Raw genomic sequence first — 25,853 nt, 5'->3', positions numbered from 1 at the left:
TAAGTCTCAGAATTCCAGAGTCAGGGAAGGGCTTCCCAGCACTGCTACCCAACAAAGAGATTCTTACTTGTGTCCTTCATGACCTCCTTCTAGCTTCTCCATTTGTCATGCTCCCCACTTCCTTCACCTGACTAGGGATTTATAGTCTAACCAGACCACCTGCATCTTCAGACATGTTTTGATATTTCTGTCTCTGACCCTCATCTCCTGGGGCTTTTCTGTCCCTCTCTATTTCTGATATCCAGTAGTGGGAACTCCTCCATGGAAGCAGGGAGGGGCAGTATGTTTTATCTCAAACTGGAGGGTAGTCAGTTATAGTGTGATTTTGTTCCACTACAGTATTACCATTTATCAGGTTAAGTGGCTCTTAAAAATTATTTTTATTGATTTTACAGTTGTATATAATTTTTAAAAGATAATAGAACATGACCAGTTAGCATTTATTTTAATAGAACAGGACCAAGTATGGTTTATTTTAGGAAGCTCATTATAAGATTTGCAAATCCATTAATTTACTTCACCACATAATAGAAATTATCTCAAGAAAAAAGAAAACACATTTGACAATATAGAATACTCATTCATGGTAAAAACTTCCAGCAAACTAGGACTGAAAGAAAACTTCCTTACTGTGGTGAAGGATATCTACAAAGAGCCAAAAGCAAACATCATGTGCTATCTTGAGATCTTGAAAAACTCCCCCATGAAATCAGGACAGACAAGGATGTCTACTGTACTCAACTCTGTTCTCAATGCAAATGCAGTAAGCATGAGTTTAAAAGGAACTGTTATTATTAGTTAATAACACGATTGCAAATATTGAAAATCCAAAATAATCTATAGGCCATCCTGTAGAAATAATCAGAGAATTTAGCAAGTTCACTGGACACAAAGTCAATATTCAAAATCAACTGTAGTTTGCTCGACAAGCAACAAACTACTGGAGAATAAAATCTGGGTAAGTAATTACTATTTATCATCACATTGAAAATATTAAATACCCAGGAATAAATCTAAAGATATGTATGATAGATCTCTACAATAAAAAGTGAAACCAAAGAGAGAAATATACAGGAAGGTATATATGAAATTCATGAATTGGAAGGCTTATTATTTTAAAAAGACCTTAATTCTGTCTGAATTAGTTTCAGCATAAGCCACTACAAATACCAGCAGCTTTTAAAATACAAGTTAACTAGCTGATTGTGAAATTTATACAGAATTGCAAAGGGCCAACCACAGTCAAGATAATCCAGAAGAAGAATTATGTTACTGACTTCTGCTATCCATAGAAAGCTACAGTAATTAAGGTAGTGTGACAGATGTGTAAATGCACACAAGGAGATCAATAGAACAAAGTCTGCAAATCCACACATATTTGGTGGGATGACTCTCAGCATATGTGTTACTGCAGCGCAATAGGAAAAGGAGAAACTTTTGTGAATGGCGCTGGGCTAATTTGATTTCCATATGGGGAAAAAGTGAATCTTGATCCTGGATTACTACATGTCAAAGCTAAAACAGTAATGCTCCTAGGAAACGGAGTACAATATTTTCATCCTGGTATGGGCAAAGATTCCTACATAAGATACAGAAGGCACTACCCATAAGGGAAAGGACGGATAAACTAGGCCACACTTAAATTCAAGCTTTTTGAGTGACTCGACACCAAAATAAAATAAAATAAAAAATTAACATCCTCGCGGGGTGTAAAGTAACTCACAGATAGAGCAAACAATTTATATTAAAAAATGGACCAATGAGGGGAAAAAAGGCAACCAGTAGAAAGATGTACAAGACTTCAGCACTTCATAAAAGAGGATTTAAAGTGACCAACAATTATATAAAAATGTGGCCAAACTCGTAAATCACCAGGAAAATCCAAGCTAAAACCACAATGAGAAGCCATTACCCCTTTACTGGCACACCTACGTGAAGAAACTGACAATACCCAATGTTGGTGAGGTTTTTACAGCAACCTGAATTCTCAGACATTGCCGATGTGAGTATAAACTGGTACAACTTCTTTGGAAACCTGTATACCAGCTAAACCTACATAAATCCTAGGATCCAGTGACTTAATTCCTATGTTTTCATCCCCAGAAATCTGGATTCTGCTTACCAGAAGAGACAAACAAGAATGTTAATAACAGGACTATTTGTAAAAGTCTCACACTGGAAACACCCCCAAATACCCATCAGTAGAAAGATATATAAACAAGTCATGGGATAGTCATACAATGGAGTATGAGAGAGAAATGATAATACATTATCGCTGCCCATGAAATATGGATGGATCTCACAACAAAACCATTTTGCACCCCACCTTTCAAAAATAACATTGCTCACTTCTTGTGTGCTCCTGAAACCAGTCCCTTCGATCCTTTGTCCTATTTTTTGGTCTTAGCTCTTATCAAGTTCACAATATCTGTATCTTCCCAAGTCCAAGTTTGCTCTCAGTTTTCTCCTTATTCCTGACCTCTCTGCATCGCTTGCAATAGTTCGCACCCCTTCCTTTGTGAAACAGCCTCTAGATTCTAGGATGCTGCTGTTGCCTGGTTTATACCTATCTTGTTGGCTAACTTCCAGGCTGTTGCTTTTTGGTCCAGTTTCCTGAGTCTTCCTCTGTCAGAACTATAAGGGTGCTCTGGGTCTTCAGCCCTTGGCCCTTTTCTTGCTATTTAACTTCTCTCCAGAGATCCGCCATTCAAGCCCCTGGTCTAAATAGCATCTACAAGTCGATTTTTCCCATATTTGTATTTTGTTGGCCTTCTCCTTGGACCCTGGATTTCTCTTCTGAGCTTCAGACTTACTGCCTATGCAGCAGCTCTATTTGGATGACTAAGAGGCAGCTCAAAATGAACACAGCTAAAAAAGATTTCTTGATTTTCACAATGAATCTGATCCTCCTCAGATCTCCCCATCTTAGTGAATGACACATTCATTTACCTAGTGGCTCAGGTCAACAGTCTGGGAGTCAGGAGTTATTTTATTCTTTCTTCTAGCCAAGGGGCAGGCATGTTTTCTGAGCAAGGCCAGCTGGACTCTCTCCCAGGACTTTGAACCTTGAGTGGGTGACCTAAGGTTAGAAAATTGATGGGAGCTGATTATCCCAGCTGAGACAGCCGTAAGGGCCTGTCTGTTAATTTCTGCTACCTAGATTCCCAGAACTGCCTTTGTCCTTCACTTTCTCAAGACCTGCTACTTCAGCTTTACGTCTGAGACTGTAAGCCATTCCGTGTCTTCCCAAAGAACTTTTTAGCCTGCATTTTCTAAAAGCTTCCTGTGTTGTTTGCAAGAAAGGAATTCTTTTTTTTTTTTTTTTTTAGATTTTATTTATTTATTTGACAGAAAGAGCAAAACAGAGGAAGTGGCAGGCAGAGGGTGAGGGAGAAGCGAGCTCCCTGCCAGGCAGGGAGCCTGATGTGAGACTTGATCCCAGGAACCTGGGATCATGACTAAGCCGTATGCAGAAGTTTTACTGAGCCACCCAGACGCACACAAGAAAGAAATTCTTGGCAATATTGATGAGTAAACAAGTAAGTGAATGTCTGCATTTTAAGGACTCAGTTTCCTGTCTATTAGTCCATCAGTTGGTCAGTCAACAACCATGTGTGCAGCCATTACTATGTATAGGTCACACGATTAACACTGTTCTTTGCTAAGTTCTTCAGGGACTGCTGTCCATTGTTCTCCACTTACCCAAGCTCATCAGAGCCATACCCAAGGACAACTTCTTCCAATGATGGCACTGGATCATTCAGGATAGCCTCTCCTTTTAAAGATCCTTAACATGGGACTCCTGGGTGGTTCAGTTGGTTAAGCAGCTGCCTTCGACTCAGGTCATGATCCCAGTGTCCTGGGATCGAGTCCCACATCGGGATCCTAGCTTGGCAGGAAGCCTGCTTCTCCCTCTGCCTCTGCCTGCCGCTCTGTCTGCCTGTGCTCGCCCGTGCTGTCTCTCTCTCTCTCTCTGACAAATAAATAAAAAATCTTAAAAAAAAAAAAGATCCTTAACATAATCACATGTCTCCCTAAGATAACACAGCTAGACACTAAGATAAGAACTGATTTTAGTCAATGATATATTATTGCAACAGGAATCCCGTAGTGTGAAGTGAACTCAACTTTGATGAGTACAGAAGTGACCGGGTGTTTGACAGGGAGGATGAGAGGATGGAGAGGGGATAAGTCCAGGACCTGGTGGTAGTCAGCAAAATGAAAGTTACAAAGAGCCTGAATGGAGTATCCATGGGAAACTCATCTGGGTTTGTTAACTGGCACTTACCAAAGTTAGGCCCCTCCCCTCCCACAGAGGCAGGGAGATAGGCCCTGTCTTCAGGTGTTAGCTGGAGCAAACAGTATAATCTCTTGGCAGCCTTGCATTTTCTCAAGCAGGCAGGGTAAGGGGAGCTAGTGTCATCCTAGGGTTGTGGCCCTGAGCTGTTTAATAAACGATGTTAGTGTTTTGTTCAAGTGTTTATAGACCAAGTTTGAGGCCTAGGCAAGGAGATGGTTGAGAAGAGCCTGGCCAGAATCTGTTCAAGAGTGAGGCCCAATATACTTAGATGAGTGCTTCAAAGATGGACGAGAGAAGCAGAGAGTTGGAGTCAGAGAGAGGTTGGAATAAGCTGTGTGGTTGGCTTTGCCGGTGGAGGAAGGCACCTTGAACCAAGGAATGCAGGTAGCCTCTAGAAGCAGGAAAAGGTTGGAAAACATTCTTTCCTAGACCTCTGGAAGGAGCATAGCCCTGAGGACAGCTTCCCTGCAGCCTAATGGATTGATTTTGCACTTCTTTTTTTTTTTTTTTTTTTTAGATTTTATTTATTCATTTGACAGAGATCACAAGTAGGCAGAGAAGCAGGCAGAGAGAGAGGAGGAAACAGGCTGCTTGCAGAGCAGAGAGCCCAATGTGGGGCTCGATCCCAGGACCCCGGGATCATGACCTGAGCCGAAGGCAGAGGCTTTAACCCACTGAGCCACCCAGGCGCCCCTGATTTTGCACTTCTGACCTCCATAAGCGTATGATGCTAAGTTCGTGGTTTTTAAGTTGTTTCATATTCTTTTACTATGAAATTCGTAAAATTTATTTACAGTGAAATGCACAGATATTAAGCGTAGACTTAATGAATATTTACAAATCTATCCCTGGTACAGGGCAGCAGCACAATCATGAGGATAGAGTGTTTCAGCCACTCCCAGAGTTTCCCCGCATGCTATGTTCTCGTTAAACCCTGCATCCCGTAGGTAATCATTCCCCTGATTAGTTTTGTGTGTTTGTGAACTTTCAGGACAAATGGAAATACAGGACAAAAGAAAATCATGTGCTAGCTATATTGTGAAAATAGCTTTAACTCCACGTACCACCAGTAGGCATTGTATGAAGCCACTAAGTTTATGGTAATTTGTTCCAGAAGCAACGGGAATCTAATACAGCTGTTATTTCTACATAATGTAATATGGGTATTTTTCATTTTCTTTAGAATGTCTGTATTTTCATATTTTATATAAAATGTGTATTTCATATTTTTAAAAATTAATTTTTTACAATTTAGAACAAACCCAAAGATTTCCTAATGGCCAGGCCAGCTCACTGGCAGGAGCACATGTCTACTCAGGAATCTACTCCAGGGGCTGAGGGTATATTCTATTTGGAGTGAGGCCTCACTGAGTTTTTGTTTTAAGCCTCACTTTTTTTTTAAGATTTTATTTATTTTTTTAAGATTTTTTAAGATTAAGCCTCATTTATTTTTTTAAAGATTTTATTTATTTTTTTAAAGATTTTTAAAGATTTTATTTATTTTTATTTATTTGTCAGAGAAACAGAGAAAGAGAGCACGTGTGCACACAAGCAGGGGGAGCAGCAGGCAGAGGGAAAGGGAGAAGCAGGTTCCCCACTGAGCAGGGAGCCCGATGTGGGGCTCGATCCTAGGACCCTGGGGTCATTACCTGAGACTAAGGCAGCTGTTTAACTGACTGAGCCACCCAGGCTCAGTTGTCGTTTATTAGGCACCTACTATGTGTGCGGTGTTTTAGAAACACATCCTTATTCATAGCAGTACCTTCTGCCCTGGGTCTTGCTGTTATCCCCAATTATGGAGGAAGAAACCAAGCAAATACACAATGTAGTCTGGTCCATTCACACAGTTACCAAGTGGTGAAGCAAGGATTCAGACTCACGTCCCTCTGACTTCAGGGCTCGCCAAAAACCTGGAATGGGCCTGATTAAATAAGGGGATGTTTGTGAATGTGCAGGAAATGGCAGTGGTAGAATGGGGCAAGAGCAAAACCTGAAGCCTGGTGCCATCTCCATTCATTCTTTCCATTATTCATTCATTCATTCATTCATTCATTCAGCAGTGATCTGTTGAATGCTTAGTGTGTGTGCGAGGCATTATTGTGGGAGCAGTGAACAAAATATACAAACATACCTGCCTCATAGAGTTTGTATTCTTGCGGGATGTAAAAGACAATAAAGAAATCAAGTTCTGTTTCCTTCCTAATTTGTAAGAGTCCTTTGAGAGGTCCCATAGGAGGTGGGATAGTGTAGCAGGAAATGCAGGGTTTTTGAAGCCAGAATTCCTGGGTTTGAGTCCTGGCTCTGCGAGTTCCTGGCTGTGTGGCTCTGGGAAAATGACTCAGCCTCTCTGAGCCTCCGTTTCTCTGGTGTAAAATCAGACTCATAATCCCCATCCACCTAAATTGTGAGGATGAGTAAATGAGACAACAGAGGCAAAACTCTGAAGTAACAGGATTCCACTGACAGGGAAGCCCTTCTTGTTTCTGTGGCCCTGGAGGCTACCTTGAGTTCTCACAGTTCATGATTCTGTGGAAAAACACTGGTGTGCAGTCCTCGATAATGGAGGCTGATTCCAGGGAACCTATTTGGCTGTGTTCAGTGGTCTGACAAGGACCCCCTTTTCCCAGTCCCGATACAGGTGGTCCTTTCCACTTACAACAGAAGATCTTGTCTTCTCATTTCCTGAAACCACACGTGGGCCCCTTCTGTTCCCAGAACAAGAGATAAGGGAGGGGGCGGCAGGCCGCCCTGAGGAGCTATGTGTGCAGCTGCCGGCTTAATCTCAATTAACAAAAGCCACCTGGGGAACCGGGCTCTGCTGGGCAGCACTGGGAGGGATTTGTTTGCAGGCTCTGGGTTGCCAAGGCTTTGCAAGCAGCCCTCCGGGAGGGACTCACAGGGAGATTTTATTTGCTTTTCCTGGATGCCAGCCCTGTCAGGCAGCCTTTGCTTTATAACGAGGCCTACATCCGACGACTGTGTTCCCGAGTGGGGTCAGGTCCCCCGAGGCTGGGGAGGTTCAATTTTAATTCAAAATATGCTTTCACCCTTAACTCAGCTGGCCCAGACGAAGACACAGACACACACACACACACTCACTCACTCACTCCCGTTCTACTTAGTCCTTCATGCCCTCTCACACTCGATATATTTATTATATCCTTTGATTAATAGCAGCCTCTCAAGGTTACTGGAAATGTGGAGTCTATCAGGGGCTCTGCCCGCTACTGCTCACCCCCACGTCCCCTCACTCTGGGGCTGCATTACAGTGAGGGTTGCCAAATTCAGTAAATAAAAATACAAGATGCCCACTTACATTAGAAATTTGGAAAAGGAATAATTTTCAGATCAAATGGGCACCGCGCAATATTTGGGACATATACTAAAAACAATTGGTTATTTTTCTGAAATTTAAATCTAACTGGGTGTCCTGTGTCTTATCTGGCAACCCTAATGCCACCTTGTTTGTGTTGCTCGGTAAATAGAGCCACAAATGAGGGAACGAATGGGGCTAAGCATGATTAAAACCAGAAAACCAGAGGCAGCCATTTCTCTGGCCAGCACACACGGACGTGTTGGAAGTGATTGTTTCAAGGTGGAAGCATTATGGAGAATTTTCGTTTCTCTGTGATTTTTCTGTTCTTCCAGTTGACTGCCATGTGTATAGTTTTCACATAGCACATATATATTCACACCTCTACACACACGCACACACACACACCAACTTCTTAACATTAGTGTAAAACCTGCTTAAAAGAAACAGTTTGTGTTTTTCCTCAGCCTGAAAACCAGAATTTTCTAAATATATCCCCAGGAGTTAGCAGCATTTGGAGTATCCAGGAGAAGACTACTGAAAGCAATACTGAGAGGCCTACTGACCTTACCAGTTATGATAGAGTACGCAAGAGGTACGCGGGGATTAAAAAGGATGGCTGTTACATTCTTAATCATATGATGCTTCTTAAGAAAATTGGCTCCTGACGCTTTGGGGATGTAAAGATAACTCTAGTTAAACTGAAGGCACAGAATCCTGATTAAATTGTACATAATGGGGGAGATCTTTAAGTCTTTGTTCTTTGACTTGCAGAATGAGGGTGGAAAACAAAAAATCACAAGCTCTTATAGAGAATGAGTAGAAGACTTGGCCTTCCCCCACCACACACACAACTTCCTGTGATGTTTTGAGGCTGAGCGCCACTGGAATTTATGTCTGGGGTGCCCACAGTGGCCCAGCAGGGATGGACATGTTCGGAATGCTACACCTTCACGGAATAAGGAAGGAAAAGAACTCCCATTTATACGATGCTTGCTCTGTGTTGAGCATAGCACTGTATCTCATTTTGCTCATAAAAACAACCCAAGTTACATACATTAACCCCGTCTTATAACCATGTGACTTTAAAATGATAAAGATTCAGGCACCTGGGTGGCTCAGTGGGTTAAGCATCTGCCTTTGGCTCAGGTCATGATCTCAGGGTCCTGGGATTGAGCCCTGCATCGGGGTCCCTACTCAGCAGGAAGCCTGCTTCTTCCTCTCCGTCTGCTGCTCCCCCTGCTCATGCTGTCTCTCAAATAAATGAATAAATGAATAAAATCTTTAAAAAATTATGAATATTGCTCACAGGTCACACCTCCAGAAGTACTGCAAGGTGCTTAATAGTTGAAGAGTCACTTACATTCCCTATGTTGTACTTACTAAGACAGAAAGCCTTTATTAGAAGGAATCAATATGCTTTCTGACCATTTTTTTTTAAGATTTTATTTATTTATTTGACAGAGAGATCACAAGTAGGCAGGCGGGGGGGTGGGGGGAAGCAGGCTCCCTGCCAAGCAGAGAGCCTGATGCGGGGCTCGATCCCAGGACTCTGGGATCATGACCTGAGCCGAAGGCAGAGGCTTTAACCCACTGAGCCACCCAGGCATCCCTCTGACCATTCTTATCTCAAGACTTGAACTACAGAAAGTTTTCTGCTATCCTTGAAGGATGCCCTCTCTCACTCAGTTCTGAATGTGGTGCTAGAATTAAGGTGGGGGGCGGGTTTCTTCTCCCTCCTCTATCACTGTTACTGGTGCCCACTGTCCTGTGAGGTTCCGTGTGAGAGGGAAGGCTAGGCTCTGTGTCAGGTTGTCACCAAGTCTGTATTCATGGCACACCAAGTATTCCCTACATTGATACCAAATTAGCAAACGGCAAAATCGGTAGACACCCACCTTATAAAAAAAGCAAAACAGGAATAGACTGAAATCCATTTTGCATATTTAGTGATGAGGGACCAGCGGTGTGAAAGGGGGAAATGCAGAGTATATCCTTCTAAAGGGTTCCTGGTCTTAAAAGGAGAGAGTGAGTCGGCTGAGCTTTGGAAGAAGGAGAATGTGACTTTGAACAAAGGGAGGATGTGAATTGAGAGCACCTCATCATTGTCAGGGTGGAGAGACGGGGAGAAGGCAATCTGGTGATTGTGAAAGGTGGGGAGGAGAGCTGCATGGATGTAACAGTGCGTGGCAGTGCTGTGAATAGGCCACTCTGAGCTACTGATTAAACACACTGAGCGTGGGCCACAGTTAGACTCCACCGTGTCTGAGGAGGGCACAAACCTATTTCCAGGTCACACAAAGCCATCTTTTCAACTCTGGTTGTAGCGTCTTGGAGCGAACTGTATATTAAGTGAACTGTATTAATTAAAAATGGAGGGAGACAGGTTTTATGCATTAACTCTTCCAGAAAAAATGTCCCCAAACACACAGTGACATTCCAAGTATTTTTCCATTAGTAGTCTCTGAATAAAGACTTTTTTTTTTTTTTTTTTTTGCCTTTGCTAGTAGAAACTGCTTGGTATGCATATTTAAATAACAGTCACACTGCATTAGCTTTAGGAACAGGCTCTTAACATAATGGATGCATTAAAATGTAGAGGAAAATGAGAGAGCTGCATACAGCCCTCCACGTAAGAAAAGAGCAGGGAGTAAGAGACACAGCCAGTTTCTAGCCATTTACTAAGCCTTGGATTGTGATCCTGGCTTGGGGAGGAGACCACAGTTACCTAATGTCTAGCCACTGATCTGAGTTTAGCTCCCGCTCTGTTAGAAGCTATTTGGTGAGAAAGGCAGCTCCTGTCCTTTTCCAACTCCCAGGTGTATATTTGTGGACGCTGGAGAAGGCTGCTGCAAGGAATCCATGTCCACTGCCAGTCACTGTAGAGAGCAAGTGCTTTTCTGTACATGTTCCCAAGACCAACCTCCCCTCAGCCGCTGAGGACCTACCTAGCACCCGATGTTGCTGCCCACAATCAATGGGGGAAAAGTATCTAGTGAACGACAAGACATCTGAACTCACTCTTTGTCAGCCTATTTAACTGCCATGTTTTTAAAAATATAGGTTCCTGAAGGACCAGGGAATTGTGACCAAAAAAAAAAAAAAAAGCAGTATTTATTCATGACAATAAAACAACAATTTGTTTCATTTGAAGTCAAAGAAACCAAGACGAAAGTCAAAGTCAAAAAACCAAAGCCTTTGGGGAAAAGCCTAACTGAAGATTTTGCACACGAACACCTGGAAATCCAGATGGGTTTACGGACCAGTGTTTGGAGGTGAAGGCGGGAATGGCTCTATTTAGAGAGCCCGTAAAAGCACTTACCACAAATTAACCAGGAAGGGGTGCTCCAGACCTTGCATGATCTGGAGTTCCTTGAAGACATTCCTCACTTCGTTGCGCTCCACGCACTTCTGTTTGTTCATGTACTTCATTGCGTACATCTTCTTGGTATCGTTCTTCTGCACGATGCAGACCTAATGGCACAAACCAGAGTGGGAGAGCAGTCAGGGAGTTGACAGATCACAGCCGTGGGAGACAGGACAGGAGGTGCTCAATAGCAGGGCCTGGAGGCCTCCCTACTTGCAAATTCTCTGATGCTAAAGTTGCTGCTTAGCTCTGATTTCAGAGTAGAAAATCTCATTTTCTTCCCCTGTACTGGGTCAGTTTGTGAATCTCTGCTTTCTCAAACAAGCCTGCCTGTTTTTTGGTCTTTGGGTTTTGTTTAGACAGCATGCTGGAGAAAATAGCTGCTTCCTTGTCAGGAATTTTCCAACAACCAATGACACGCTTATTCTGATTTGAGTGACTGATAGGTGTGTGGCTGAACTGCCTAGCTGAACAACATGGTGCCAAGAATTTCTCTTTACACCACAGTTGATAGAACCTAAAAGAACTTAAAGCACTGAGAAAGCCCTGACCATGATGTCCATGTTTTGGGAATTCTTTTAGAGGGTCTAGATGTCTGATAAAGTGGGCAGCAGATGATTTTAAAAGGTGAGTTCAGTATGACGTAAATATTCTCAGAGTATGTCTCTATCAAACTAATGATCAGGATTTGAATCTAGAAGTTTCTTGCAAAAAAATTAGCCTGGATCTATCTTTCATGGTAGATTTTGAAAATAAAAACATGGTATAACTGGAGGGGAAACAGATATTGGGCAGCTTCTTTTCCACATAAAAAGCGCCTGGGTGGCTCAGTGGGTTAAGCATCTGCCTTCAGCTCAGGGCATGATCCTGGGGTCCTGGGGTCGGGTCCTGCTGTGCAGCTCCCTGCTCAGTGGGGAGCCTGTTTCTCCCTCACTCTTTGCCCCTTCCCCTCCTCATGCTCTCTCTCTCTCTTTCTCTCATAAATAAATAAATAACATCTTTTTTAAAAAAAGAGTTAACTCTTACATTGACAGGATAAATGTTACCAAAGGTATGGGTACAATTAGCAACTGAGTCCAACATTTTGCAGTGGTGAGAAAGTCTTAAAAGAGTTAATGAGCATGACACTGAAATAATTCTGAGAACAAGAGGTGTCCATTATACTACACACCTCAAGCTGTAGTGAGCATTTTATTTTATTTTTTAAAGATTTTATTTATTTACTTGACAGACAGAGATCACAAGCAAGCAGAGAGACAGGCAGAGAGAGAGAGGGGGAAGCAGGCTCCCTGCTGAGCAGAGAGCCCAATGTGGGGCTCGATCCTAGGACCCTGGGATCATGACCCAAGCCAAAGGCAGAGGCTTAACCCACTGTGCCACCCAGGCGCCCCTGTAGTGAGCATTTTATAAAAAACCTCTCTGAATTATCATTCCTTGTGGTCCCAGTAACTGAATAATCGGAACATTCTCAGACTTTGTTCCCTGAGCTACATAACCCTGCTGGTGACTAATCATTTGGGTTCTCACCTTCCCAAAACTGCCTTTCCCAATGGCACGCAAAATCTCGAAGTGGTCAAAGTTAACTGTAAAACAAACAAAAAGAACAATGTGAAGGATTATCAGTTGCTTTTCAGTTGCTAATAAATAATGAAGATTAAGTGAAACCAGAGTACCCTGTTTAAAACAACGTTCCAGATAACCTTAGGGTGCCCATTCATTTATTCAATAAACATTTCTTTTCTTTTTTAAAAAAGATTTTATTATATTTATTATTTATAAGTGTTTCTTAAACACTTCTTACTCATTAATCACAGTTGGGGGATATAATTGTAGCAAAGTAAAAATGGAATATCTACCTTTACGGAGTCTGTTGTCTAGGCAGGGCTCCATATAGAGAGAGACACTTATAGATAAAATAGTCATAAATTAATGGACAATTAGAACTCCCAGTAAATGTCAAAGAGAGAAGTCGTGGGGCTCTAAGAGCATGTAACAGTGGATTTCAAATTAGTGGCAAAGTCAGGAGAAGCATCACTGAGCACTGATGATTATGGCGAGATCTGGTCCTAGAGAAATGGGACCAGGTAAGAAAGACATACCTTCGGCCCATGAGCAGTGTGAGCATGAACATCTTCTGAGTGTTTTTCAAATGGGGTCAAGCCCCATTCGTGGGTTATGAAATACATTGGGTGTTAGGAGACGCATCCAAAATTTAAACAAAGTAGAATAGGTAAGAAAATAATAAGAAATGTCTCAACCATAGGAAGAAATGTCTCAACTGCTTCTGAAACTTTGTTTTGGTTTTACATATGTGTGTAGGTAGCTATGGATTGGATCATGATAAAATATTTGGTATATATTTTTTCCAGGTGGTGGTCAAAATAACTTGAAAGACACTTCCATAAATTTTCTCTTAAGTTTCAAAGTGCTATGCCCAAACCAAGGATTTCCTCACACTTATTACATGAGGCACAGTTCTATATTATGTACCACAGAGGTGTCAAAAAAATGACCAGGATTTATTTGCAAGTTCAAGATTTAATCTTGACCAAACCTAGTAACAAAACACAGTGATTTCTCCACTAGGAGCCTAGACTAGAATGTTGCGATGACATTTTTAATCTTCAAGCATACAGCAGGTACCCAGAAAGCATGAAGTTCCGTTGTGATATTAATGCATTTCGTGAACCATGTCTCTTTATAAGCCATTTTAAGGTTTCATGAAAATGATAAAAGATTAGATGCCAGGTGGCTAGTTCTACTAACGTAACTGCCTTAATTAATGTCTGGTCCCAGGAAAGTGGTAGGTCGGAAGTTTTAGAAAGAATGCATCTTATTTATGTATTTCTAGTCTGTTAAAAAGAGAACAGACTCCAGTCCAATACTGTACTGTCTTGTGTCACTTCCATATATAATAATCAGCATGGGGAGAAAGCCGATGGCAGATTAAAAGTGGCTGGAAGAGCTCTTATTCCATCCTTATAGCCCCCCCCCTTTTTTTCCTTTTAATTCCAGGGTAGTTAACATATAGTGTTGTATTCATTTTCAGGTGTACAATTCAGTGATTCAAAATTCCTACTCAGTCCTCATCAAGTTAAGTGTACTCTTAATCCCCTTCACCTATTTCGTTGAGCCCCCCACCAACCTCCCTTCTGGGAACCATCAGTTTCTTCTCTAAAGACTGTTTCTTTGCTTGTCTCTCTTTTCTCTTTGTTCATTTGTTTTCTTCCTAAAATTCCACATATGAGTGAAATCATAACGGTATTTGTCTTTCTCTGACTGACTTATTTCGTTTAACATTATGCTCTTTAGATCCATCCATGTTGGTGCAAATGGCCATATTTTGTTCCTTTTTATGACTGAGTAATATTCCATTGTATATATGTACCACATCTTCTTTACCCATTCATCTATCATTGGACTCTTGGGGTGCTTCCATAGCTTGGCTATTGTAAATAATGCTACAGGAAGCCTAGGGGTGCATGTTATTCCTTTGAATTAGTGTTTTTGTCACCTCTTCAGTTAAGTTTGTTCCATTTTATTATTTTTGGTGCAATTGTCATGGAATTGTTTTTTACATTTCTCTTTCTACTGCTTCATTATTAATGTATAGAAATGCAATGGATTTCTGTACATTGATTTTTTATCCAGTGACCTTATTGAATTTAATTATGAGTTCTAGTAGTTTTTTGGTAGAGTCATCTCTGCTTTTCTATATATAGGATTATACCATCTGCAAATAGTGGAAGTTTTACTTCTTGCTTACCTTGGATGCCTTTTATTTCTTATTCTTGTCTGATTGCAGTGGCTAACACTTCCAGTACTGCAGTGATTGAAAGTGGTGAGAGTGGACATCTTTGTCTTCTTCCTGACCTTAGAGGAGAAACTCTCAGTTTTTCCCCATTGAGTATAATGTTAGCTGTGGGTTTTTATATAAAGGCTTGATTACATCCACATATGTTCCCTGAAAACCTGCTTTGTTGAGGGTTTTTATCATGAATGGATGTTGTACTTTGTCAAATGCTTTTTTCTGCAGCCATTGAAATGATCATATGGCTTTATCCTTTCTCTTATTGATGTGATATATCACATTGATTTGTGAATACTGAGCCACCCTTATATCCAGAGAATAAATCCTACTAGATTATGGTGAATTAATTTTTAACATACATTGTCGGATTTGATTCGCTAATATTTTGTTGAGGATTTCTGCATCTATGGTCATCAGAGATAATGGTCTATAGGTCTTTTTTGCTGTTGTGTCTTTACAACAAAATTGTAAATTTGGGTTTTGGAATCAGGATAATCCTGGCTCCACTTACTGTTCTTCTTAAATGTCCAGCAACAGAAACAGTAGTTAGGAGGGGAAAGCTCATGGAAAACGCAGTGAGACCTAATAACTCAGACAAAATGAGAAAGAGATGAAGTCAGAATTATGGATTATTTTATCAATGCAAAACCATTTGTATTAGAGGCATATAGGATTTACCGAATGGGCTGAGTATCAAATAGCACATCCTCTGGGTCCTTTGATCAATGAGTATAGTATTAACAAGCCGATTATTTATGGTCCCAATGGGCCTGCTGCCTGTTTTCGTCTTAACTATAAGCTAAGATCAGTTTTTATACTTTTAAAGGATTATTAAAAACAACAAAAATATGCAACCATATAAAAGTCTGTAATATTTACTAGCTGGCTCTTTACAGAAAAGTGTGCCAGCCCCTGAGATGAAAAGTACCATCTTTGGAGACAGACCACCTGATTCACATCCCAGCTCCCACAATTAATAGTTGTATAATCTTGGCAGTTTACTTCTATGTTCTGTTTCTTCATCTATGAAATGGGTATGGAAATAATATACATCCCATTGGATTTAGAGGAAGATGAAATGAGTTACCATACATATAGTACTTAGAAAATAAATGGGTACTAGCTACTTTCGCTAGTCCTCCTACTACCACGTCTTAGAGAATAGCCTAATTCAGACTCCCAGCAAATACCATCGTAAGCTGCTGTCATAACACGTGAATATTATCAGCCAGCATGGGAAAACATGGAGGTTGTCAGTGTCATTTCTCCACATCTGGGGTTTTTGGTAGTCGATGGTGTGGTGTTTTTGCAGTGTTTCCTCCCATCTCAAGCACAGTTAACCTTTATTGCGTTTACTTGTTGTGTGTTGTCCTGTATCTTGTTATACAACTGTTTCTGGTTCATGGAGGAGATCTGGTGCCAAGATGACATAAAGGTCTTCTAGAGATACTGCTAGACCCTGGCTCTGTGTGGGGCCTTGGAGGTAGCAGTTGAGTGTTGAGAGAGCAGAGCCTGGTTCTCACTTCCACTGACAGAGCTGGCCTGTATATACGGCCTGTGGAAGAACAGACAGGCCGAAAGGCTGAAACCTTCGATATCCTTATCTGCTTTGGCATCTTGCTTTCACACGTGGCTGCTCACCCCAGTCTTAGCAAACATCCTATCAGTCTGGTGTCCTTAAGTTTGCCCGGAGGTGTATTAGGTTAACAGCCAGAGTTGAATGGGTCCTAATGTTATGATATGACTTCAACTATTTTTTAAAATATCTAAATTAAATACCACAAAGAGGCTTATTTTTGAGTTTTTCTTTGGGGTAAGTGCACATTCTCCACAAATCAACCTGACGCAGAAATTCTATATGCACAAGAGATCTGTTTATGTGTGATTTGGTATGCATTTCATTTTTTAAAAAAATATTTTATTAATTTATTTGAGAGAGAGAGAGAGCACGAGCTGGAGGGCGGGGTAAAGGGAGAAGCAGACTCCCCGCTCAGCAGGGAGCCCGACATGGCCCTTGATCCCAGGACCCTGAGATCATGACCTGAGCCAAAAGCAGATGCTTATTCGACTGAGCTACCCAGGACCTGGTGTGCATTTCATTTTTATATCTCATTTTGTCCTCATGACAACCTTATGGCATGTGTAGCTAGGGGTGCTCCAGCTCAGACAGATTAAATAACTTGCTGTGGGTATCACCAGTATAGTGATTAAATGACCCTGGGGCTAGGTTCTGAAGACAGAAATTAGGGTGGAACCTTGGTTAGTCCATCCAAACTACACGTGAAAATCCTCTAGAAAGGTACTGCTTTGAAAACCAAAGGAGTCCTTCAAAATGTCCCACAGAGTTTTGTCCTGTGTGAGCACCGAACAAAGCTCATGAATTGCATTTAGGTGCTCTTGCATAGAAAACACTGAAATACTAACATCACACTCAGCTCACTGGCAGACTGAAATGTGTTAGTCATGTGGAAAGTAAAAGCAACCGAGGGGACAGTGGGTTGACTGGTATCACAAAACCACACCCAAAGCCGGAGTGCCCAAGTGGGCGACACCAATCGTCTAAGTCTGCTCAGGGGCAGTCACGTAAACTCAGTATACACCTTTCCGGTTCTGGACCCAGGCTCTTAGCCCCTATTTCTTTCTTTCTTTCTTTCTTTCTTTCTTTCTTTCTTTCTTTCTTTCTTTCTTTTTTTTAAAGATTTTACTTATTTATTTGACAGATTACAAGTAGGCAAAGAGGCAGGCAGAAAGAGAGAGGGGAGGAAACAGGCTCCCTGATGAGCAGAGAGCCCAATGTGGGGCTCGATCCCAGGACCCTGAGATCATGACCTGAACCGAAGGCAGAGGCTTAACCCACTGAGCCACCCAGGCACCCAGGTGCCCCTTAGCCCCTATTTCTATAGCCATCTTTATGCTGTCACTACTGTGTATCCAGCCATCCCAGAGGCAGAATCAGGGGAAGCAGGGTGGGATTTCTTTGCCTCTCCTTTTAGAATCACATGGGTCAAATCCGCTTTCCCCAAGTCTTTCCCTAAACTGAAGCGTGCTGACTGTGGCATGTGGTGCTTGATGCTTTTTCTTTCCTTTGTTTGGCTTCTCTTCCCATGTCCCCAGTCTCAGCATTCTTTGCAGTAAACAGAAGGAAAGGGGAGACTATTTTTAGAGTTAGTGATACCACCCTGCCACTTGGAATTTGGGAGAATAGAAGGTAAAGCAGACTCTTCCCACCCCCACCACCTTTTTTTCTATGGTTGAGGTAAAAATATTTGGAAAATATTTTATTTTTTTCCTATTAAAAAAACGATTGCTGCCTAAGTAAATACCAAATCATGACCATATGCACAACTGTGGAGAACTGCACTTCTTGGAGTTTATGTAAATCTATCTATTGATGAGGGAACAAGGACAACAGCTGTGTGTCCCCAGCTGTAAAATGGCGCTAATTAAACTTGACTCACAGGTGGTCTTGAAGATGAGCTTTTATACACCAGAAGTATAATGTCGGGCTCAATGAAAACTAAAAATTACAAATGATAACGCACAATTATTCGAAAAAAATTGAGACTTCTTCCCATTCTAAATTTTTAGTTGCATTCCAGAAGGCAGCCTCTTTGAACAAATTCTGTGTGTTCTTTAAGAGAATTTTTCAGCGTGTATGTATTCCCTTTTGATAGCAGGAGCAACATACTATCATTCCTATAGGAACATAGATTATAAGCTCTTTCTATACAGTTACATTCTCCCTGTTCCTTCATATATCACATACAAATCTATGGCTAATTATTTTAAACAGCTCTTTCATATTATATTGTGTAGAATGTCCCATACGATTTTTAGCTTTTTGATGGCATTTCAAAGATGGTTTAATTATACCCTGTTACGTGGAAGACTAGTACAAACATCCTTGGTCAGCTTTTGTGCAAAGGCTTGTAAGCTAGCTCCGTGAAAGTAGAAATGCTGTTAAAAAAAAAAAAAAAAAGAGTATGTGAATTTTCCAATTTAATAGACACTGTATTTCGCCTCTCAAAGATGCTGCACCAAACTCCTCCACACCAATAGTATGGAAGAATGACGTTCTGTCTACCACCTGACAGGTGAAGAAAAAATTTAATTATTGATTTAGTTTGTATTTCTTAAATGATGAATAAAGCCTCATATCTTTGTATGTGTATTGTTTCCAGAGAGCTGCCTATTCATAGATTTGTGCCTGTTTTTAATGAGTTATTAGCCTTTTTGCTTTGCAAGTGTGTTTAAAATGTTACATAAATTGGGACGCCTGGGTGGCTCAGTTGGTTAAGCGGCTGCCTTCGGCTCAGGTCATGATCCCAGCGTCCTGGAATCGAGTCCCACATCGGGCTCCTTGCTCAGCGGGGAGCCTGCTTCTCCCTCTGCCTCTGCCTACCACTCTGTCTGCCTGTGCTCATGCTCTCTCTCTCTCTAACAAATAAATAAATAAAATCTTTAAAAAAAAATGTTACATAAATTAAGTCTCTCTTGAGCAAATCTTAGGAATATTTCATACAGGCTGTCCATTTGGCTTTTGACTTTAAATATTTTTAATAGTGTAGAAAACTGCAGTGTTGCATTTGCGTCTTACGTAGTCAAATTTTCTGTAGTCAACTGTATTATTCTTTTCCTTTGGGGCCCCCTGGGCTTATGTCTTTCCTAGAAGGGCTTTTTTTTACTTCAAGACTGTTAAAGGCATGTACTTATATTTTGACCAGGCGTTGTTGTCCTGCTGTTTTAGTTTCTGCAAACTTTCTCTGCTTAAGTTGAAAGTTAAAACAATTGTTAATTTCCTTATATGTGGGATTAATAAGAAGTGGATCCTTTTGGGGCGCCTGGGTGGCTCAGTGGGTTAAAGCCTCTGCCTTTGGCTCAGGTCATGATCCCAGGGTCCTGGGATCGAGCCCTGATTGGGGCTCTCTGCTCAGCGGGGAGCCTGCTTCCCTTCCTCTCTCTCTCTGCCTGCCTCTCTGCCTACTTGTGATCTCTGTCATATAAATAAATAAATAAATAAAATCTTAAAAAAAAAAAAGTGGATCCTTTTGAAGAGCTTTGTGAGAATATCATCATAAAGCAGGCTCTCTATATTTTGCTTAGGCTGGTAAAATGCCTTGCTCATGTAACACAATGTTAGATTCCAGTACTGTTCGGCTTCAACTGATGGCAAATTAAGCCAGTACATTCAGGAGTACCAAGATAAATTCTTCAGAGAATAATGCTATATATATCTTAAAAAAAAAAAGTCAAGCCAAAGTCTGGCCTGACTTTTTGGTATGCTAATTTAATGTACAAATTTGCTGCTTAAACATGTCACTGCTTTGGGCTGTGATTCTCTAAAGGCAAAGGTAATTCACCATGAAAACAGTTTTTGCTTAGCTGGCTACAAGTCCCCCTTCTTCCTTCCAGTCTTGGAAGAACGTGGAGATTTGGTTACCCCCCGGTATAGCAGAAGAGACACTGAGGTGGAGTAGAGATGCAAACAGAAATTGCTCAGTGAACTCAGTCTGTGTTCACTGACATTTACTAACGGCTGACTCAGTGGGAGTCAGGCGTTATACTAAGTGCCAGGGAGAGAGAAAGCCAAGGCTGCCTTCTTTATGGGGCTTATGGTCTAGTGGACAATAGAATCATCACTAATGGCTAAGACCTAACATTTATGTAAGGAATATCAGGCATTATGCTAAGCACGTTACCTGCACTATCTCAGTTTTCCTCAGTGCTTTGAAATAGTAGTACTATTATTGCCATTTTTTGAGATGAGCAAACTGCTGGGCAGAGTAATGACGCAGGTTTCCCAAGGCCACGGAGGAGGCAAGGGGGGCCAGGATGGAAGTCCCCCTCAAGTGACTCCAGAGCTGTTCTCAAACACTGTTCACCGCTGAGGCCCATTCAACACAGATAATGATGCCCAAGAAAGAAGGATGGAGAATACTGTCAGGCAAAGACCTGGCTCTCCACAATGTCCATACTTCTGCTTCTCTCTTCAGGAGGGATCTCTCTTTTTCACAGATGCTCTCCCAACACTGATCTCCCCAAACGCATGCGTCACTTACCAGTCACCTGCCCTGTGCCACACCGTGAGCCAGAACCTTCCATCTGAGAGTTGGGACTGTGACCAGCATGACTGTAATCTACATATTCTTGTTCATGTAGGACTTTCTGGTGTGGAAATGCATGCTTCCCACTGTATTACCAGGCTTTCCCAACATGAGATCAGAACTGGCCAAATGTTAAAAAAAAAAAAAAAAAATGTATGTGGGGAGGAGACAGGTCAGTGGGTCAAAGGAAATAAAGAATCAAGCTGACACTGAATACAGTAGTCTCACAAGATAAAAGGGGAATCCTGATGGCTTAAAGTGTGGGGATCTATATTCATACAGGTCCTGCTTTGGTTACTGATTAGGCATCCCAAATATTCTGCCAGTGACTTGATTTTTCATTTTTACTTTTTTAGCCAAACGAATAAAATTCCAACTAAAATAAGTCCTGCTGTAGGGAGATCACAGTGTCATGGGATGGAAAACAGGGACAGCCAACTAGTCCAGACGACATAGCGAAACATCCTAGGGGAGATGATTAGGAAGAGCTAGGTGTTGCAAAAGGACTTGCTCTTAGGACTCTTTCCTCTAGATTTTCCTCATTTTTACACCCGCATTGCATTGGAGTATCAGGAAGATAATTTCCCAGGAAAAGAAATGAAACACACATGTGACTAACTGCATGATAAAGTCATTTATATATATGTATTAAGAGTCATACATGGTTCCACAGTGTTTCCCTGCTGTGTCTTCCTCTTAGAATCACACAGAACACACTTTCAAAAATGCAGATTTGGGTGCCTCCTCTAAGTCAGGCTCTGGAGGCTGAACCAGAGAATTTGTATTTTAGTCAGCTTCCTGGGGGATTTTGATGGAAACTGCCTAGAGCAAACTGTGGGTCTTGATTTAGGAACTCCTACTCTGTACAGTAAAAGCCACAGGAGTGGCTCCTTCTGGAGAAGATAAAAGAGCATCTGTACCCCAACGTTCATAGTAGCAATGGCCACAATCGCCAAACTGTGAAAAGAGCCAGGATGCCCTTCAACAGATGAATAGATAAAAAGGATATGGTCTATATATACAATGGAGTATTATGCCTCCATCAGAAAGGATGAATACCCAACTTTTGTATCAATATGGATGGGACTGGAAGAGATTATGCTGAGTGAAATAAGTCAAGCAGAGAAAGTCAATCATCATATGGTTTCACTTACTTGTGGAGCATAAGGAATAACACGGAGGACATTGGGAGATGGACAGGAGAAGTGAGTTGGGGGAAATCGGAGGAGGAGATGAACCCTGAGAGACTGTGGACTCTGAGAAACAAACTGAGGGTTTGGGTGAACCTGGTGGTGAGTATTATGGAGGGCATGTGGGTATTATGAAGGGCATGGAGCACTGAGTGTGGTGCATAAACAATGAATCTAGGAACACTGGGGGAAAAAAAAAGAGCTTCAGGGAAGGCCAGCATTTTGGCGGGGCCTTGCAGAATGGGTAGGAGTTCAACAGTTTACCAAGCAGAGGAGGATAGGGAGACCACACTTCCTGAGTGACCTAAACCTTAGGGTGAGGACACTCTCCATAGGCGTGTGTTGATTATTTAATTTTATTTCAATGGCCTTAAACTTCCCCTTCCACCTTTGCCCCCAACCCCATGAATTTGAAGCAGATTAATAATGGTGTCTCTAAATAATTAATAGGCCTCTGTTGTCTGCACTGTACCACATCTTAGGTCAAAGCTGATAATTAAATTCATCATCTATTATCTATATACATGTTTAGGCACTGTCCAGATATTTTATCACCAAAACACTACGAAGTGGTAATATTAATTCTACTTTGCAGATGAGTTACAGAGACCCAAAAAAGTTAAGTCTTGAGGGCTGGGGTTTAGACTTGAACTTGTCTTCGTGTGGCTCTAAGTTCCATAATTTTTTTTTTAAAGATTTATTTATTTATTTGACAGACAGAGATCACAAGTAGGCAGAGAGGCAGAGAGAGAGGGGGAAGCAGGCTCCCCGCTGAGCAGAGAGCCCGATGAGGGGCTCAATCCCAGGACCCTGAGATCACGACCTGAGCTGAAGGCAGAGGCTTTAACCCACTGAGCCACCCAGGTGCCCCTAAGTTCCATAATTTTAATGTTACAGATAAGTCCTAGAAAGTTTATGATACAATATGATGGTTATGAGCATGAAACTGTGAGTCTGGGTTTCGGCTGTACTACTTACTAGTTATGAACTTGTTAGTCAGTTTACCTCTCTGAGTCTTTATTTCTCCTCAACATTTTGATCCTGTATATTACCCCAAGGTTCCTATGAGGACTAGATGAAATAAACCATATAGAAGGTACTTATCAAGTATTTTTAGCAGACAGTAAAAATTCAATGTGTACCATCACTCTTCCTGGTTTTGTTATAGTTACTAGATAAGTTACTTTAGTATCAGCTCAGAACATTGCTTGGTTTGCCATAACGTTAGGAAAATGATGCTGAGTGTTCACATAGGACAAGCAGTGCCAAGAATATAACCTCTGTGAAGGGAGACATTGGGCTCATCTAGTCTATCATTACATGCACACTGTCTAGAACCATGGTGGGCACGGAGCAGTGGCCTACTGAATACACATTAAGTGGAGGAAGGGAAAAAGGAAGCACCATCATCAAAGTTTTATGAACTATAGATGGCTTTAGAGGAAAAATTTTAAGGATCTATTCTTTCATGTAGATTTCCTAAGACATCATTATTTACAACAGGTAACTCTTAAGAAATGTCTTACCAACAACTTAGAATCAAAATGCTTTTTAATGAGGCAGGCAGTAGAATAAGTCTCCACTTGAATGCTGAGATTTCCCGGCAGACATTGGATTTACATGTTAAAACCTCAAGGATTGACTTACTCGGTCTTTGAGCTCAAAAGCATTGGGAACTGCCATTCTCCACCTTGGCAACCTTCCACCCACCAACTGTCCTAAGTGAGGACATGGTTGACAACCTCCCAGCGACTAGAGGATAATTTACAGCAGGAGTCAGAGGATATCTGCACGACCCTTGAACAGAGGTGTGAGTATTTCACTCTGTCACCAGAAAGGCGCCCACACGACACCAAAGACTGCCACAGCCCTTCTCAGAACAGAGGAGGGATCAATCCCTCTTCCAAGTTCTGTTGTCGCTTTGCCCATTTTTTAGGATGGACATTGCATGGTTTGCCAAGAAAGAAAGTAAAAGAACAGGAAAAAAAAAATGAACCTCTGGTTAAAAATATAGTTCTTCCTGTGTATTTTGCAATTTCCCATTCATCAGATGAATGTTTAGTCATCATACTATGTTCCCAAATGGAGGCAGTCACAAAGAAAGGCTCACATATACCGTTTAAAGACAGTCACAACAAAGTGGGAAAGAAACTAAGGTCACTTGTCCAGATGCTACAGTTTTGCTAGCAAGTCAAACCAACAAATATCCATTGAGGATCTATATGCGCATGACTCTGCTAGACCCTTGGAAAAACAGAAGGAGCTTGGGACTAAGTCACACCCTCAGGAAACTGAGTATGACTCAGTCAGCTGCATTCGTGAGAACACGTAACCTGTGTGATCAAATGCCCCTTGTCTCATTTGTATTTTATTTTCCTATAGCACCTTAGCAATCCAGTCTTCCATCTTTCTGGAATTAGATGGGGATAAATAAATAGATATATAGGCAAATATGTAGACAGATGAAAGCTATCCAGTGTTGATGTTTGGTATGGAAAGAGGCTCTGTGGACTTTCCAGGGGCAGGGGCGGGGCCAGGAATATAGTGACATGATAATTGTGCTGCTTCATTTTTAATGGATATTTTGATCAATGATAAAAAACAATCTGAGTCAGACAGAACTGCCTTAAAATCCTAGCTCCTACTTATAAGATGAAAAAAAATTAGTAAATTTACGTGACACTTCTGAACGTCAGTTCTTTGTTCACAAAGAAGATTATTTTTATATAAAACTAATATGATTTTGGTATTAAAAATACAGAACTAAGTAGGCAAAATTAAGTAGAAAGAAGAAAAAATAGTTTAAAGATAAGCATGAATTAATATTTTGATTAATTTTTCTTTAAAAAATTTTTAATTTTATCAAAGCTAGGTATCTCTATCTCTCTACATTTCTACACAATTTGAGAAGCCAAAGAGTTCTAAAGGTTTATTATAAAACACCGATTTTAGTCCTCTCACACCCTTGTCTCTCTCTCCAATCTCTCCTGGCCAAGAAGCTGTCACTTAATACCTCTTCGAGCTAATGAATTTGCTAGTTCCTACCTTATCTTCTAAGTAGCATAATTTTCTTTTTTCTTTTCAGTTTTGGGTATTACTTATTAAATCTCCAAGATGGCAGGGGAGGATTTAACTCACCTTCCAGCTCTTGGGGTCTCATCCCAACGCGAGCCCATCTTTCCAAAGTAGTTATATTTGATGGAATAATTTCAATTAGATCAGCATTCAGTATTTCCATTCTTATGACTATGGAAATGATACAGGCCATAGAGTAAACTCTATGATGGCTTTTCCTTTCTTGAACAGTTTTTGTTTTCCTTGCAATTAATAATAGTGTTGTTTATACATGTGCTCATTTTCCTATATCCTTTTTCCTAATTCAATTTCCGACTCTTCTCCAGTTGTCTAAATTCCCCTTGAATGTGTTCAAGAGCATCAATCACATTTCCATATTTCTGACAATGTATCTCCCAGAGCCCTCTGACCTAACCGAATCTGAATTGGTGATCTCACTGCATAGCTGTCATCCTGGACTCCCCTTGACCACCATCTTGGGGTTCTCCTTCATTCCTCTACAATGAAGGATTTCCTGCTCGTTGCATGCACTGTCTTCCTCCCTCTTATTTTACTCCCTTGTTTTTGTGGAGGACATCCTCCAATAGCTTTGAAAGAAAGATTGCTTGGGAGGTTAATTTTTAAAAACCTGCATATATGAAAAATAATTTATTCTCTTCATACTCAATTGAGAGGCCAGCTGGGTATTGAATT

At 41.2% G+C, this 25,853-nt stretch overlaps 1 protein-coding gene across 1 annotated transcript in view; it reads right to left on the bottom strand.

Annotated features, from left to right (window-relative positions):
* The window catches only part of LOC111156961 (serine/threonine kinase 32A), a 127,308-nt gene that overhangs the window by 82,976 nt on the left and 18,479 nt on the right, over positions 1 to 25,853 (bottom strand). Inside the window, exons 2-3 of the mRNA XM_022518140.1 lie at positions 12,508 to 12,563; positions 10,936 to 11,087 (exon numbers count right to left, since the gene is read on the bottom strand). Of these exons, the coding sequence (XP_022373848.1) occupies positions 10,936 to 11,087; positions 12,508 to 12,563 (208 nt within the window). The remainder of the gene's footprint in view (positions 1 to 10,935; positions 11,088 to 12,507; positions 12,564 to 25,853) is intronic.

This window comes from Enhydra lutris, unplaced genomic scaffold (assembly GCF_002288905.1).
Source record: "Enhydra lutris kenyoni isolate GAN:26980312 unplaced genomic scaffold, ASM228890v2 scaffoldscaffold50, whole genome shotgun sequence".
NCBI lineage: Eukaryota > Metazoa > Chordata > Mammalia > Carnivora > Mustelidae > Enhydra > Enhydra lutris.
Note: the sequence above shows the minus strand (reverse complement) of the source record. Positions and strands in the feature narration are given on the sequence as shown.